A 17,488-nucleotide genomic window follows, 5' to 3' on the forward strand; every position below is an offset into this window, starting at 1 on the left:
GAGAGGAATGAAAAAGGATTGTGAGACGCCCCCACAGCCTGCAGCAACTCATTGCAACACAGGGTGCAGCAGGTTTCTGTTCTCCCTAAAAATACAGGTTACTAACAAGCTAACATGGTGGTGAACAGAAAACTTGCAACTGCATCCAGATTGCTGGATCAGAATAAAGAACCATTCACAGCCAGTACATTTTTTTGTGAATCCTGAACTCCAGCAGCCCATGCTAATGTGCCATGCCTGGCTGCACCAGCAGCCAGTTGAATTAGAGAAGGATTAACGGGGCGGAGGGGGGGGGAAGTGAATGTGACGCACAGCAAGCCCTGATCTTTTTTGTGTTGCTGCTATTGAAAAAATAAACCCAAATACTGTGTGACTGAACAAGACATCCACTGAAGCTATCGTGTCTAGTATGTAATTGTTTTCTAAGTGAATGAAAAGGGGTTTGCAGGTGGCAGAGCATTTTTTCCTCTTCCTCCAGACAAATCTCTCACCTTAAAATGCATTTTGGCAGACAGAAGACGTGTGATGCCTTCTTTGATATATCTTTGCAATAGCTAGATGTGCACAATGGAGTGTTTTGATATTTTTATTCCCCCTCCCTCTTACTTCCAGGAAATTTTGGAGCACTGCACTCTTTAATTCTGCTTAGGGGAGATTTGAGAACTCATGCTAAATATCTGAAGGATGTGATAACTTTTCCTCCCCTGCAAAACGTTGAGGCAGAATAAGGGCAAGGCTGTTCCCTAATTTTCATTTAGATGGAAAAATTGCAACAATTATTCCTGAAAGCAACACAGCTCGATTTATTGTTCAAAGAGAAGTGACTTTTAAAGAGCTTTCAGTTAGGTTTCAAATAAAGCATAGAAGACAACTTCTAGACTGGTATTTAAATGTAGGATCATTTTTCTGTTTGGGTTTAACCAACAGTGACACACCAGCATAAAAAACACCTTGTTAGAAGGAAGCATGTCAAACCGAGATACCTTTCTACAGCTAGTGTTTACAGCCGGGGCTGAGGTCTGGGGTAGGGGTTTGGCAAGGCACTTTCTTAAACCAAACTGTGAAAAGTCAGATGGTGGTAAGGTTCTCCTTATGTCATGAAATAGTTTTGGTTTCGGAATAGTTTTGGAACATGCTTGGCCCAGCTGCCTATGTATTGCTTTGATTTAAGAGAGCTGAGGTGCTGAAACTCCACTGTTTCTTGCTCGTAAACCAGTTCTGCTGAGAATTTTGGTTTGGATGATTTTACTCTGAAAATCACATGGAATAAAACATCTGTGGAATAAATCAGAAAGTTTGGCTGAAAATAGCCTCAGTCTATCATCTTGTCCACATAATAATCACATTTTCTTCGTCTTTCTTGTGCTCCTTGAACATTTTTGAAATGGAAATTGGATCATATGAGAGGTACCTGGTGCTTCTGGTTGTCACTGGAAGACATATTTTCTTCTTGGGATTCTTGTGCTACCAGCTAAATCAGGATGTTTCTGTGCAAACATACCATTTTACTGTTTGGTCGTCATGCAGAAGGTTCAGGGGAGCAAGGCGGGCTAACAGTCCCAGGAAGGTCAAAGTGAAGAATGTTTTATTGTTAATCATGCCTGAAAACACTTAATCCAAATTACAGTCAAATGCAATTGGAAGTGTTCACAACATTGAAAATAGACAAAGCAGGAATAAATGGTTACAAATGACACAGGTGAACAAACTGAACAGAAAGCTGTGCTTAATCCATTTATACCAAGGCTAAATATTAAAAGTTTTTCTCTTTTCCTAGCTGATGTGCTCTGTGTGCTCTCCTGATGCGGACCTGGTTAGGAGCTCTCCTAGCAGGCATTGCAGATGACAGTCGGCAGAGGGAATTCCCTCCTGCTGAGGCATGCAAGGCCACCTCAGTAAATCCCCTTTCCAGAGTCCTCGGGTGGTCTGGGCATACTTAATCCCTCCCTTCCCCAAAATGTCTTTACTTCTAATGTATTGAGGAAGTGATACTTAATATTATCGAGCATTATCTCAGTTTCTTGAAAATACAGATGCTGCTGCACTGGCTTGCAGCTTCTGCTGTGTCACTTCTCTGCCAGTCATTGCTCACGCCAAATTTTCCTACCAGACAGACTGACGGGAAAGAGAGCCAAATTCTTCCCAGCTTTACATGAAGCTTGTAGGTGTCATCAGTACAGGGATAATATTGTCCTTTCTGTTAATGCATTTCAGTCTTTCTACAGATTATTTTTCAGGGCATCCTTAATTTTTCTACCCAGGCACTCTTTAAAAAATATATATGTGTTTCAGCAGCTCTGTGAAGGTTGTCTTGACTGATAGGTCCCCACACCTCCTTCCTTTCTAAATAGAAGGCATAGACCTCATTAAAAAATGTCAAAAAGATTAACTTTTCCCTCATTTCTTTCCTTCAAATTAGATACACTGGAGAAGCAATATCGTTATGTGGGTCAGGAAGAACTTAATTTACTGTAGAAGAGCAGTATTTCAGGGTCGAGTGTCTCTGTGAGGTGCAGAGAAGGGAGTGCAGCCTGACTAAAGTAACTGAAGTCTTCCATTAAAATTCTTCAGAAAATCGCCTGACTCTTAATCAGCCTCACAAGAAGTCTTGCATCTTCCCAGCAGCCATCCTTTGAACTCTTCCTGGCTCATTCTGGTCTTTAGGAAACTAATTCCACTTTGCGCTCCTCTGCTGGTCTCTACAGCAGCAAGGAAAGCCGACTGCAGGCAAGGGAGTAGAAAAGTTTGTTCAAATTGTACTATCCTCCGGGTATTGATCTTAAATGCCTGCTAGCTTCAGATTAAACAGGCACAGGAAGAAATAACTGATCTAAGAGCTTTCAGCAGCTCTCACCTGCTTTTTGTTTCTCTTTGATCAAAATATTAATGGCAGAGGAGGCTGAGAAAAGAAACTGGAAAGAAAACATACCGAGAGTACAGGTCTGACTTTTGTGGACTGACAAGTCCATGAGATGTAGATGACGAGCGCCATGGTATAAGAGTCAGGATCCAGCCAGTGAAGCAGCTAGCTGGACACACAGAGCAGCTGTGTATGCTCCGTTACAGCTGTTTTAGTGCTGGACAAAAAGCAGGCAGAGTCCCCTGAGCCACATGAGGAAATGACAAATTCTTGTCTAATTATTGCTTGTCCTCTTGAGATGACCTGAGATGAGGCGTGAGCCTGTCAGGAGTTTTTGGAGCTTCCCTTCTTTCTGCTTCCTCCCCACTAGCAGTGTCGCTGTGTAGTACATTGTAAGGTGACGGTGCTAAATAAATAAAATTTGTGGTTCCGGAGGTCAAGCCGTTGGCAGCTCTGCTTTGTGTGGCCACAGCTCTTGCAAATGACCCAGCAAAGGAGGAGGCAGCCGAAAAAACGTAATAACCTCATGAAAGATGATTTCATTGTGATTTGTGGCTTTCAGACAACTTCAGGAGAAGACGTCCGTGACTTTGCCAAGGTACTAAAAAACAAATTTCGAACAAAAAGATATTTTGCAAAGCACCCACGAATGGGCTACCTGCCTGTGCAAACTGTCTTGGAGGGAGACAACATGGAAACGTGAGTAGCTCTAAAGTGTCTTAAGTAGCAATTCATTTGGTATGCTCTTTGAGCTCCCCAGCTGGTGCCAACTCCCTTCACTTCCTAAATGCATAAAGCCTCTTTATTTTTTTCATTTTTGTTAACTTTGGCTGGCAGGAAAACACAAGCTGGGATTCCAATTGCCATTGCTTTTATCTGTTTTCACCTGTCCTTATACAAGAACTTCAACTTCAGTTAGTAAAAGAAAAATACTTACTGTCTTACTGACAGCCTTATAAACTTCAAAGTTTGATATGGCAATTAGGAGACTAATGATCTCTTCATTAAATTCTTATTTTCTTCCAAATGGGTATCTTTCTGTGGTTTTGGGTTTTTTTAATTAGGCTACTGTGTTTGCAAGCTTCCCAGCTGATTTCATCTTTTCTCACCCTATAAATTTAGTCTTATTAAATGGCTTTGAAGTCTTTATGGAAAAAAAAGCAATAATGATGCACATGGAGAAATCAATGAGTAACCCAGTTCCCTTTGGGTTTTTTTACAAGTTTAATCAGTTGTTTAATGGCAGTTGCACACAGCTTGTTCTCGCTCTCTCTTTCTCCTTCTCTCTCTCTTTTAATTTCAGATTTCAGTTTTTTTCTCACTCTTTGGTTGGTTGCTCTTCACAGTCATTCATGTTGGTCTGTTGGATTTCTGTTTTTTAGTTGTTGTGATTTTTTTTTTTAAACCTTTCTGTAATTATTTTGCTGCTGAGTTTCTTCTGCCTCTCTCTTCACCTCCTCATTTTTTGTCTTGCAGTCCTGTTACTCTGATCAACTTCTGGCCAGTAGATTCTGCGTGAGTACTTTTGCTGAAGTGTGCTGCTGCTGCTACTGCTGCTGCGTTCCCTCACTTTTTTTGTTTGTTTCTTTGTTTAGTTTTACATAAGTTCATTTCCTTCTTTCTTTATGATTATTTTCTTTGGTACGCTTTCTGAAGGAAGGTTTTGATCCCAAATGAATAGAATGGTATAAATCCAGGAATTCCCAGCAATCGTGGATTGTGCACTGTATACTCTTTCTGGAGTATGAATTTTCATTGAATTAACAGGGATTTTGGTGCAGTCCTACTAATGCTTATGAGAGTTTGTTGTTTAAAAGCCTGTGTTTCTGAATAAGTGTCGATGCCTCTGAATGTATACTAAATGCTTTTCGAAAGATATAAATTGGACTTGATGGATTTAATTCAGTTTCAGGAATGACGTTTTGTAGATAAAGCTATAAATTGGTTTTACGCACAACTGTGCACACCCGCACACTCACATGCCCCAATTAATCCAAAGCTCCCTGGATATTTTATTACAGTTTTTTAGATACAGTAAAATTTGTGAAGACAGGTTGAAATGGGGAAATGTTTACTGTATGTTTTTCAGAAGTTAAAAAAGCGGGATTTTTCAGCTATGAACTGGAATTTCATTCTTGCACCATTCCTGCACGTGCATTGTCTTACTATTGTAGTAATACCCTCAGCATAAACTGAAGATATATATACTTATTATTGTGGCATTTGCTACTACTAGTGTTACATGGATGATTTTAGAATAATGTTAAATAAGGTTTATTTTTAATTCACATATTGATAACTATTGAGAAAGTAATAAATAGAATTTTATATATTTCTATATGGTGAAATGTATATGGCTTGCACCTTCATTGAATTTTTGGTAGAATAAACAATAGTGAAATGTCTACATTTGAATATTGATTTATATTTTTCATTTGAAGCACAAAAATTGGGAAGTCAAATGAAGTGCCCTTCCTCTAGGAAATTTACTTTAAGCAACTAAGAAACGCATATAGTACTGCAAACCTCATATGGTTGAGGATTCACCCACAGAAAATGCCAAAAGGCTGGAGCCAGACTGAAATAGAGGGGCTTTGAACTTCAGGATGCATTTTCGTTTATAAATGCATCTGGGGATGATTGCAGTATACTATATACTCAACTGTGGATCTAGATTTCTTACCCTTTAGAGCAATTGAAAAGTTAAAAGGAGCATTTAAAGAAAGCTTGGATAATACAGAATGCCATTGCTTTGTGTGACATAACATGAAATTACGCTGCCATAACATGCTTAATTCTAGTTCACTTACAGCAATAACATCATGGTATGCCTACACTGATAGCTTCTCACCAAAGCTTTGGTGTCATCTACTACAGAGAGTTTAACTCGCATGTAATACTTAAGAAAACTTGAGAAATACTGGGAAGCAGGATTTGTACAGAGAGGTTGCACCTTTTATCAGACCAACTCAGGTATCTTCCTGAGCACGATCCTTTTGCCTGGTCTGACAAGAAAGCAGAAAATTAAGAAATGAATAGTGGCTGGAAAGAATTGCTCTTCGTTTTTTTCTGCTAACTTTGTTCCTTTCCTTAGTGCTAGACCACCAGGGCTACAACACAAGTTACTGAGCTAGCCAGGTTTAAAGCTGTTTCTCAGTTACAGGGCTGATTCCGACATCGGCAGTCAAACCTCTTAGTCTGGTTATCATAGAACTTTTCCATGTTTTCTAAGATCTTGCCTTTTTGTGGTGCTTTCATGCCAGTTTTCTGGTAGTCTTCAAAGTACTCCAGAAGAGCATAACCTAGCAGCATTCAGCAATGCTAGTGCTATCCTGACATCAACATGTGGTATAATATCTGGAACGGTTTATAAATACATACATACATATTTTTTTGTTAGAAGTTAGTGCTTCTGACTGCATATTATCCAGTATTTTGCACAGATATTCTGCTTGCCAGGCATTAAAGGGGCAACTCGCTTCTTGTGAGAGTTCGTCTTACTGCTTGGACTGTGGGCTGTCAGTGACACAAATACAATTTACTTGATTCTACACTTTGAAGAAGCATCAACTGAAATGCTGAACAGCAAGAAAAGTGCCCTCATCCTGCCAGCCAGGTCTCCGGGGGTGCAGGGAATTGCAGGAGGTGGTATTTGCCACTCGATTGCCACTTGATTTGACTGGAATTCCCCAGGCTGTTCCTGCACACCCCAGCTTAAGCAATGCAGCTGTGGAGCCCTTGTAAAAGGGAGGGTTATGTTGGCTAAATATTGGCTATGTCTCTCAGCCTTCTTGCTGTCTGTTCAAACTGATTAGGTGGACTGAGTATGTGTGCTCAGAAAGGAAGGGCAGTGAGCTCTAGCATAGATGGTCAACTAAGAGTATGTCTACACAACAGCCTGCAATTCAGCACAGTCGTTCTCAAGCTGGCTCAGATACTGGCAAAAGCATACCTCTGAGCAGCTGAATTCAACACGAAGACTTCAGTGCTTCTCAACAGGTTTGCTTTCATAAGCAAACTTCTGAAAAGCTGTTTTGAAGTAGATGTCCATTGTAGTATGTTCTGAAGTGGAGACAAACCTGGAAATGTAGCCTCATCCCCTGCCTGCAGTTGACAGAATGACAGAAGCAGCTCCAACAAGTTACACAACACTGTGTTGTCTTTAAAAAATATATATATTACACACCTCCTGAAGAGAAGCTTAGTTTTGAGGCAGCAAGTAGGCGATCATGCAGTCAGGCCCATCTTTTGCCTTGCACGACTGCCAGAAGGGACATCACTTCTCTTCATTTCCCAGCTGGTCCCAACCAGGGGCTGTCCTTTCCTTCGTCCTGGTACAAATACATGTGCAATGCCAGGGTAAGAGGGACTAGGAGAATGATCCAGCTCAAAACTAAAGCTACCTTTAACACGGATTTCCTAGTCTGCGGATAGTATTAGCAGCAACATTTGTGTGTGCGTTGAAACCAAGACCTCTTCTTTCATTGATAGTGCCAGCTTAGACCAGCTTAACATCTACTGTATGTCAAACAAATAAAAAAATGGGGATAGCATCAATTTAACAGAAAACCGTTGTTATCTTGCTCCATGATCCACTGCTCTTGATAAATTGCATCCTTTTCCCCTCCCTTCCCTTCAGTGTAGATGTTCTTACACAAAGTAGGATATCAAGCTGCAGAGAAGCAATTTCCCATCCGCATGAATCTCTGCTGTACTGAGGAACTCCGTGAACTTAGTATTTATCCTCTGGTCTGCTGTGGTAATGTTTGAACATGTGATGGGTAAAAGTACAGTCGGAGGCCAAAGCTCATTTCAGACAAAATGAGATTCGTGATACCTGGCCTGTAATGTCTTAAAGAGAAAAACTGCTGTTCTGTGAGAAGAGACATTAATGATCATGAATTTTGTGTATCCAGCATACAGCTCTATGAATTTGGAAGGATCCTAATTTTCTAGAGCCCTTTGCAGGCTGATTAGAAAACTGACCAATCTAGTACATGTACTGCAGGCTTATCAAACTCCTAACACAGGAGCATTACAAACCACAAGATTATTACAGTTTTAGTTTATAACCAGTAAATACAAAACTGATTTGCTCTTGCAACGCAGTGCAATCCCCGTTGGGCAGACCCAGCCTGAACCACGGTATACAACAATTAAAATGGGGGGAAAGTCCTTCCTCGGTCAGGAGTTCCAGGAGAGTCGGCAGAGGCGGAATAAAGAGAAGTTGACATTTAGCTACAATACGAGATTGCAGTACAGTTTGGGAAGCTGCGTCATTTTTTGTTAGCACCTCCTGATACATGTAGATTGGCAAAATCCCACACGGCAGCCAAGGGTGCTCTCTGAACTGCGTAGGCAACATAATTCAATGGCAATGTTTTCCAGAGTTGAGGCTGTAAGAAACAATACTCTAGTTCATGAGAAAAGTCCCAGGAATTGTTTTCATCAAGAAAAAAGTGAAAAGTACCTCATACCATCTGATTTATCAGGCAGAACACCCAAAATAATTGACAGTATCCTCCTGTATAACACACTAATCTACAGTTCAGATTACAACTCTGGAAAGACGCTAGGCAAAATCATCAGTTTCTCCAGTGTGTTATTAAAGGCTCATTTCAGACATTTTATGTTTCTTGTATTTATTTCTAGTCGCTCGTGGAGTAGTCCTTAAAGGCTCTTTTAAGTGGGATGTGCTGGAGCAAGGCAGGAGGCAGAGGAGAGGTTCCCAGCAGGGCTTTGGCAGCTGGCGCAGGGCTGCACATGAAACAGAATTACCGATGAAGGAGGCAGGTGTGAAGGGAAAACCGGGGTGAAAGCTCATCCATAAATCTTTTGGAGAAGTGTTCTTCGGGGATCGGTGTGAAGAAGAGTCGTTGGAACAGACGGATTGCAAAATGGTTAAAATCACCAGTGTGGTACCACAAAACATAGCACCAATGGCTTGAGGAGGCACACACAGCGCCTGGAGTTATAACTTGCTGTTTATCAAACATAGCGTAAGCATAAGGCATAGAGATGTAAGGGTATAGGCATAGCTAAGTGTCTTTTTACTTTTAAAGGGGTATTGTTTGTGATTAATCAGTGTTTTCTGCCTTATAGGCCTGCCTCGTCCCCTCAGCTTTCACATGATGATACTCATTCACGCATTGAACATTATGCTAGCAGGTATGAGACCAGCTGGACGTTAGGCAGATCTTTCTAAACAATCATTTAAAAAAAAAAAAAAAAATCCCAAAGGCTAGCTGCTACCTGAGCGCTTCTTAAAGAAACATAGGGTTTGGGGTTTTGCTTTCCAGGCTCTGGGATGCAGAGCATCACCCGCAGTTGCTGCTAACCAGCCTGTCAACTAACTTGCATGCCAGAGCATCTATGTGGTCAGAAGTGGCCTTTAGTTTCTGTGGGGTCTTCCTTAAGCTGTGCACTCGGGTCACCGACTTTTTCATAGGGCCTGTAGCGATAGGACAAGGGGTTTAAACGAAAAGAGGACAGATTCAGACTAGATGTAAGGAAGAAATTTTTTACAATGAGGGTGGTGAGGCACTGGAACAGGTTGCCCAGGGAGGTGGTAGGTGCCCCATCCCTGGAAACATTCACGGTCAAGTTGGATGGAGCTCTGAGCAACCTGATCTAGTTGAAGATGTCCCAGCTCATTGCAGGGAGGTTGGATTAGATGACCTTTAAAGGTCCCTTCTAACCCAAACCATTCTACAATTCTACATAGGGTTTTGTTTTTAATACGGACCCTGGTCTAATCATAGAAATCAGAAGAGCAGAAACCTCCAAACTCTATGTGAATCCCAAGTACCATTTTAATGTTAAGTAATTCACCACGTGGAGTACCATAAACAGGATTTTTCCTTGATTTGGAGGATTAAAATAGTGGTATATTGCTGCTTTAGTTCACTTGTCTGCTTTCATACTGCTCTTAAGAATCAAAAAGTGGGTTAATTGCACAAATACAAAAATGTTTTTCCACCAGGCGAGCAAATCTGCAAGGGTTGAGGTAATGAAAAATAGTTATTCCAACCTCCTTTTTCTCTCCCCCAAAATCACTTGATCAGGAGAGGTATTTCTGAATTATGCAGGACCTTTAGGAGGGGCTGAGTGTTGAAAACCAATGAGAAATGACTGATGGTTACAATTCTGATGATGACATTGCCAGGTACAAAGCAATTTGTGTAATCCCCTGGCATCTTAAGGCCTTTCTTTGATTGTGGAATTAATTAATCATGAGGAGTGGGAATATAACCTCAGAGAAAGGGTTGAAAACTTAGAAGTGAGTTTAGCCAGGTCATTGTAACAAATAAACAATCCTTTGCGATAGCTTATTGCAAAACTTTTTTGTAATCAACCGTGAGTGTAAATTAATTTGAATTTCAAATTCATCAAAAACATCACGCTCTTTAATTCTTTCAGGAATGTTAGAGCAAATAAAGTTTCTGGAAAACAAATTGATATTAATGAGTCTTGTTTATTTTTCCACAGGCTAGCAGAAATGGAGAACACCAATGGTTCTTATCTAAATGACAGTATTTCACCTAATGAGAGCATGTAAGTAGACTGTTTTAATATTTTTGACATGTGTTTTCTGGTGAAGGTTAATAACTTGTAATGAAATTCTGTAGTGCTGAATTTACATGGCCATGTACCACATCTGGTTCAATTTAATGATGAACTCATGTTCTTTCAATTTGTATTGTAGTGTCTAGATTTATGGCTTATAGCTTAATACAAAATTTATGCAACAGATGATTGATACCTTCAAAATTAAAATTACTCATTTCTTCCAAAAAATTGCTGATTTATTCAGCAAATAGTTCCCATATTACTTGGAAAAAATGCTCATCATCTGCTGTGTTTTAAGGAAAAGATAAAAGATAACCCTTCTATGTGAACTACAAGCTTAATCATGGTTAAATTGCTGTAAGCTAGAAAATGTTGTTGTGGGCAAAGTGTCATTCAAAAGGTTAGTGGGGCTAAACAGAGATCTTTGGACTACAAATACCTGAAATAAATTACAAGTGTAAGCCAGGAGGGACTCATCCTCACCGTGAAATATTAGAAGTAGTAAACTTTAAGTTGAACAAGCTTTCATTGTACTACTTTAAATGTAAAGTCATAAATAAAAGTTTTCATTTTTAAAAAGTAGTTCAATCTAATGTCACGCCGAGACCTTTTTGCGGTTTTCTGAAACGATAATATATTTCTCCTCTCTCATGATTTTCTTGATCTTCATTATTCTCTGAATGAAAGGATATAGAGCTAGAAAACCGGATAGAAGCACATAAGTCATTGTCGTGCTTGAAAATTTGGTCATAGTTAATTAACTGTGTAGGAGAAGCCATAGCACAGATTCTAAATCAATAAAATATGAAAAAACGCAAATCCCAATTTTTCTAAAAGTTTTTTTTTTTCTATTCTACATAATCTCATCCTTACCACAGTTTAAGGGGTGGATTTTTTTAAAAATTCAGACAGAACCTTCTTTTTATTAAATTAGTAGCATTCCTTTAAATCACAGTACTCTGGCCAGTTTTCATTCACTTAAATTGAGATTCCAAATCATTAGGATTTTATAAGGTTGGTTGTGAGCCTGTGAGATGTTCTTGGATCGTAACAAAGCTGTTTCTTTGTTTCAAAACAGTTTCTCTTTTGACTTGGTAGGATTGTTACCTACCAACTTTGAAAGAAAATCCCCTGTACAACCAAGTACATTGTTTTAATAAATTGGTTCAAAAAGGAGAAAGTTAAAATGACACCTCAAAAGTAATACATACACAACGTCAGTATAGTTTCTCGCAGTTAATGAAAACTTTGTTTCCATTAAGTTGTATGTCAATTTTATATTGTTATGGATAGCAGTAATACTATTGTATATGGAATTTCTTATTGTCCCTACTGTAATGTTTCAGTTTCCTTAGTCACAAAATCATACGTAAGCAATATCTTTTGTGTTACACTTTGGTCTTACTGTTCAATTCATTCTTTGGTTAATTAAAAGTTGTATTGGTATGATTCCGTTAATAAGTTAACCACTGACTATCCAGTTTTTTACTCAGTTTGTACTATTAAAATGAGAATAAATCTGTACATTCTCAATTTTGGAAGAAATATGATCCAGATACAAATTGCAGCAAAATCAAAGCTCACCATGAATTTGCAACTGTAATTCTTCCAGTTTTGTTTGTCAGGTTATGCTTAAGTATTATTTGTTGACATTCTTATGGGTTTTGGGTTATCGGGCTTATAATTGCAGTTAGAGCAATAGAAGGAGACAGGGAAGGAGGGAAATAAAGAGATGATGTGTATACATACCACAAAACATTTCGATAAGTAGTGTCATTGCAATTATGTGTACAAAATATGTGCAGGCTGAAAATCACACAAAAAGAATATGTCTTGCAAAGTGACCTTATATTGCAATAGTTATGCCACTTTTTCACTGTTAATTCACTTAAGATGTGTAAGGTTATTCATAAATACAAAGCAGTTGTTTGTAGGAAGTCACAGTTGAAGTGTTTCATGAAAAGTATAAATTTAGGAACTGGCAAGCCTTTAAAATTTAGTTTAGAAAAAGGAAAGGATGCCTGTTGTGAAAAATTAATATTTCCCTTCTATGAACTAATGTTAATGTGCTCTACATTGCTTTAGCACTGCTGCAGTCTACAAAATGGCATCATTAACATTTTCAGGAACAAAATGGAAACAAGGAAAATTCTAATTTTTGAACAATAACAGATATGCAAAATGCCTGTTAAATTCTGGATTACAAACATAACAGAAAAAAACTAGACTGAATTATTTTGTTATAAGTAAGTACTACCAGAAAAACAAGATTCCCAACAGCAGTGTCATTTTTTTCTGTCCTTGACTTGTGGTGTCAAGGGAAACCTTCCATGGTTTCTCACAGTTACTGCTGGTGTTAGCTGCATAGCCTAGCGCCTGGATGCATCTCCTTAGAACCTAAAACATCCATGTAATTCTGGGAGGTGGTCAAGGTCTTCAGAATTGGATTTGCTTTTCTCTTCCAGAGGTATTTCTGTTTTCAAATGCCAGACGTCTTCAGGGGCAATAGTAATAAAGACAGACATCATAAGTATTAAATAGAATATATTTGTATTCTGACAGTGTACATCACTCATTATTTAAAATAAACACTCAGTGAAAGCGTAATTTCATTAGATTAAGTCAATATTTTTTTATTTCACCTCATTTACAATTTTATAGAGAAAAATAGACAAATAGAGGACACCTTAATTACATAAGGAAAGTTTGTAGGTGTAAAAATAAATGCCTTGCCTTTGCTTGAATGACCCACGACACAGATCAGGCAGCAGAAGATGGCCTTTTTTCTCAAGCAAATTCCTAACTGAAGTTAGGCAAAAGAGGACAGCTGAGGTTGTCAGCTGTGGCAAAACTTGGCTTTAAGTATCTGAGAAGCAGAGGGGAAGAGAGGTGGACTCTGCAGAGAAGGAAAATTATCAGAGACTAAGTGAAACAGTTCAGCAGATTTTGCTTTAAGGTACATTGCTCTACTGTTCGTTACAAAGAGTTCAGCAAATCTCTTTGTAAGAAACGAGAGACTGGGGGTGAATCATCTCCTCATATTCACTGCGAAGTTAAAAATGAGGAAGGGAACAGCCTGTTTTATCCTCCTCTGTTTTCCAGCGATGATGAACACTTGTTAATCCAGCACTACTGCCAAAGTCTGAACCAGGAATCCCCCCTGAGCCAGCCCCGAAGCCCTGCCCAGATCCTGATTTCTCTGGAGAGTGAGGAAAGAGGGGAACTGGAGAGAATCCTCGCAGACCTGGAGGAGGAAAACAGGTGGGTTACGCCACCAGCTGCCGCAGCCCTCGGGCATGAGCTGCAGGGGCAAACGAAAGCTTTCTCTCGGTCTAAGCGATGAGGCTGAAATTGTATCGTTGTTAACTCGTTCCCACTTCCAGTGCAGTGATGAGTCGGCACGGTTTCTTTCACAAAACCTCCAAAATGGCAAGCTTCAAAGATGTACATGGGTAATCTAATACTCATAGTGCCACCTGTGACAAGCTCTGCTGGCTCTGTTTCATATTGCCTTCTGTTCTACCATTTCCTTTATTTCCATGGTAGTAATGAGCTTCATGCCAGTGTTACTTTATTTTGCTGTTATGAGGGGGAAGGGTGTGCAGATTTCTGCAACCCTGTCTGGAAAAGACAGGCAGAGGTTCTTGGAAAGACGGGCTTTTTTCAAAAAGGTTTGCCACTGGGATACATGACATTTTGAAATGACCTCAATTCATTTGAAGTAAAGAATCTGTGAAATAATTGTGCTGTACAGTTAGGTGGAATTCACTTTGATAGCATTTTTAGGGATAAAATAAGTTATAAAGTTGCCTTTTCTTCAGACAAATGAGTTCTTTCATTGTGGTTAAAACTTGGGTCCTCTTTTCTTTCTGTTTGTTTGGTGTTATTTGTTGCCATTTCTTTAGCCTTTCAATATCAAAGGTAATTTACCACTTTTAATTTCAAGTTTAATTGAAGTTATCTTCGTTAATCACAAAAAACCCCCCCGACTGGATTCTTGCAGCATCACAACACTGCAGTCCTCTTTCTATGCTACTCTGGAGTCTTGGGCCATCAGCATAAAAACTGGTAGATCTTGACCATGGCAGGTTAGTAATTGCAACCATGGACTACCAAAATTAGACTGTAAGAAATCATTTAGATCTACAAAACAACCCCATTTTTATTTGCCTTCTGCTATCTTCAGCTTTTATGGTAAAGTCTATTGGCATTTTCATGCTCTTTTTTCTTACTTCTTTAAGAGCTAGGTACTTTTGTTTACATTGAGGGTTTAACGCAGTAATCATTTACCTTAGGCATGGCAAGAAAATAATGCAAGACTTGGCAGCATCATAGATCTTGTCTCCATGCGTAAGTCTTCTTTAGATGGTACTAATCAATTATAGTGGCTCCATCACCCCACCATCTCCATAAAACTGTGGTTGGGACTTCTTTACAAAGAGCAGAGCCTGGACTTGCAGAGCAGCTCGAGTTGGTTTGGCATGGAGAAGCCTGAAATAAGCTATTCTGTCACCTGGAATAGGAGGAAGATTTAGATCTGCCTTGTGCTTCCTTCTGGACGTGCATCAGCTACTCCTCCGCAGATTAAGTCCATTTTTCTGTACAAGTAATATGCTTCAACCAGGAAGAGGAAAGAGCCTGTTCTCCATAAATACCAGGTTTTATTTTTTCTGTAGGCTTATCTCTATACATCTTCAGGGGCAGGGGCAACTAATTTAACTAACAGTGTGTTTCACACATGCTTTTTTCATTAAAGGTGTAATTTGCTATAAGAGTTACTTTTTAAATCAGCCATTATTTTCTCATGCCCTCTTGTTCCCAGTTGTGTTGCACCCTCTCTGCGTTCAGATTACACAATCTTCAGACCAGGTTACGCTGAAGATCAAACTGCTGAAATCTAACTGCTTTCTATGAGGAGTTAGTAGCAGAGAAAACACCTGGAAATTATGTTTCTGCCTGCATTAAAAACTCTGGCACAATGTCTGACAGACGTATAAGTAATAATAAACCGGAGAGTGAGAAATAAAGAGGGAGGGTCAAAAACATACTTTTTTTCAGGAGGATTTGGAGAACATAGAGGATCAAGAGGCATAAAGGATGAGGAAAGTGTTTCAGACAGAAAGCTGTAGTAAACAAAGCTCTTGCTCTCTGAACAGCAGTGAGATTTTGTTTGAAACAAACCCCAGACTTCGTGCTACATAGTACGTAAAGCCCAAATAGTTTCCAAAGTGGAGGAAAATCAGTATTTTGAAACAAGCCATCATACTTTGCATACAGGACTTCTGTAGTTAAGAAATACTGTGTAACTAGTACTGTACAGATAGTAAAATAGCTTAGTTTTCAGGGGAGGGGTACTTTTTTAAACAGCACTAGGAAGGAGAAAAAAAATCACAATGCTTTTCTGTCTGTATACAAAATAAACTGCCCACCAGAAAGGAGGATGGCTTTTAAAGCAGCCTCGGTTTAAATTAGAAATGTGGTATATGAACATTAGTATAACCTGGAGTTAGACAGCTGAATAGGCTAAAAACATTCCTTTTCGGGGTTTATGCCTTAAATTTCAGTGTGGGCTTTATTTAATATAACTACTAATGGGGAATAGCATGTTAGAAGATCTCTGACAGGAATTACACCTTAAATATACCTGTTTTGAAGTTTGCCAATCCTGGATTAAACAAGAGCTGTAGACTGTAAACTTGGTTATAGCTTGTTGTTTTCTCATTTTTACTACTGGAGGCACAGTTACGGATGGGATGCCACCACAAGCAACCTTGCTTTTTGTGGATGCTTCAGGTCTCAGTGCAGCAGGGACGGAGAGGTCTATTTCTGTAGGACAGCATGGAGGTCACAATGCTCTGACTTTCATTGATTATGACAAAATCATGACTTTTGTCTCTGCAAACCACTATAAATAGCTTGTACTTAAAATGTGAGGCGGATGCTGAAAAGCGAACAAGTTCTTGTTGTCCTGATAGCTTGTCACAGCCAGATAACTGTGATTTTATGGAGGAAACACTGATTCCTGTTTAGAAAAATAAGCCGTTCAGACAGGGTCAGTCAGGAGCCATTCGTATAACTTATCTGCCTTTAAAAAGCAGTCTTGTCCCTTTAGATTTCTTTTTTTCTACTCTTTCCCCTCCTTTGAGTTTGTGCAAAGCGTTTTTGGCTGTTGCCAAAGGTAATCGAAAACCTGCAACCTAATTCCTTGTGTGAACCCAGTTCCAGCAGGTGAACACGTATTCCTTCCCATGCTGATCCTAAAAACACCCTCCGAGCAAACGTTGTTTATTGCTGCAGGCATGAAGAGTCAGTGAATCTGTTGCTTGGAAATGAGCTGAACATGATACAAATCATGTTGTGACTGCCTGGTCCTCAGCCCAGCCTTAAAGCACCTGAATTGTTTTATTTCCATTGTGAAACCTCAGGTCTTGTGGCCAGAGTGCGTCTCCTTGCCGGTGCTGAGCTGGATGTGATGCTTATGCCTGGGAAGGCAAGTGGCTGGGCAGCTACCAGTTAGATAAAGTCATCTTTTCCTGCCCATGTTGACCAACTTTTGTTGCATGCAGTTCTGATGATTTTTGACAATGAAGATTTAGTTCTCTCTGCTGTATCTTGTGTTATTTTACAATTAGAGTCACCCCATGCAGTCACTTCTCAGCAGCTCTTAGGAAAGCTGCATCAAGTACCAACAAGAAGCAATACTACGATATTCAAAACACTTCATTGTCATTTCTCTTTTTCCTCCACTCTCCACAGTCGCCTGCTTTTTAAAAAAGCCCTTCTTTTCTGCTTCATGTTTTGACTTTTCTTTGTCTCTTTTGAGCTGTTGATTGAATTCGGACTTCCATTTCGGTTTCAGCTGCAGTTTCTGGTCTCCAAATATTTCCATCGTGACTTGTTACTTAAATGAAAAAGACTCTTTGCAATTGTAATTCTGAGGTTTTGCTTTTGGACAGTTTAAAAAGATGTGTTGCCTGTTTTGAATTCTTCTGAAATGTATTATCTGACTTATAAACTAACCTAGCTGTGACACCGTTCTGACTGGTTTTTTTCTTCAGT

General features: G+C 39.4%; 1 protein-coding gene across 12 annotated transcripts in view; it reads left to right on the forward strand.

Moving 5' to 3' along the window:
- The window catches only part of DMD (dystrophin), a 1,157,417-nt gene that overhangs the window by 1,113,447 nt on the left and 26,482 nt on the right, over nt 1–17,488 (forward strand). For 7 of the 12 annotated variants that reach the window (XM_075520648.1, XM_075520634.1, XM_075520666.1 and 4 more), the window contains 5 exons: nt 3,423–3,559; nt 4,337–4,375; nt 8,963–9,028; nt 10,349–10,414; nt 13,532–13,690. In XM_075520648.1, the coding sequence (XP_075376763.1) occupies nt 3,423–3,559; nt 4,337–4,375; nt 8,963–9,028; nt 10,349–10,414; nt 13,532–13,690 (467 nt within the window). The remainder of the gene's footprint in view (nt 1–3,422; nt 3,560–4,336; nt 4,376–8,962; nt 9,029–10,348; nt 10,415–13,531; nt 13,691–17,488) is intronic. The other 5 variants (XM_075520643.1, XM_075520718.1, XM_075520700.1 and 2 more) reach the window with 2 other exon arrangements.

The sequence above is a fragment of the Mycteria americana genome, chromosome 1 (assembly GCF_035582795.1).
Source record: "Mycteria americana isolate JAX WOST 10 ecotype Jacksonville Zoo and Gardens chromosome 1, USCA_MyAme_1.0, whole genome shotgun sequence".
Lineage (NCBI taxonomy): Eukaryota > Metazoa > Chordata > Aves > Ciconiiformes > Ciconiidae > Mycteria > Mycteria americana.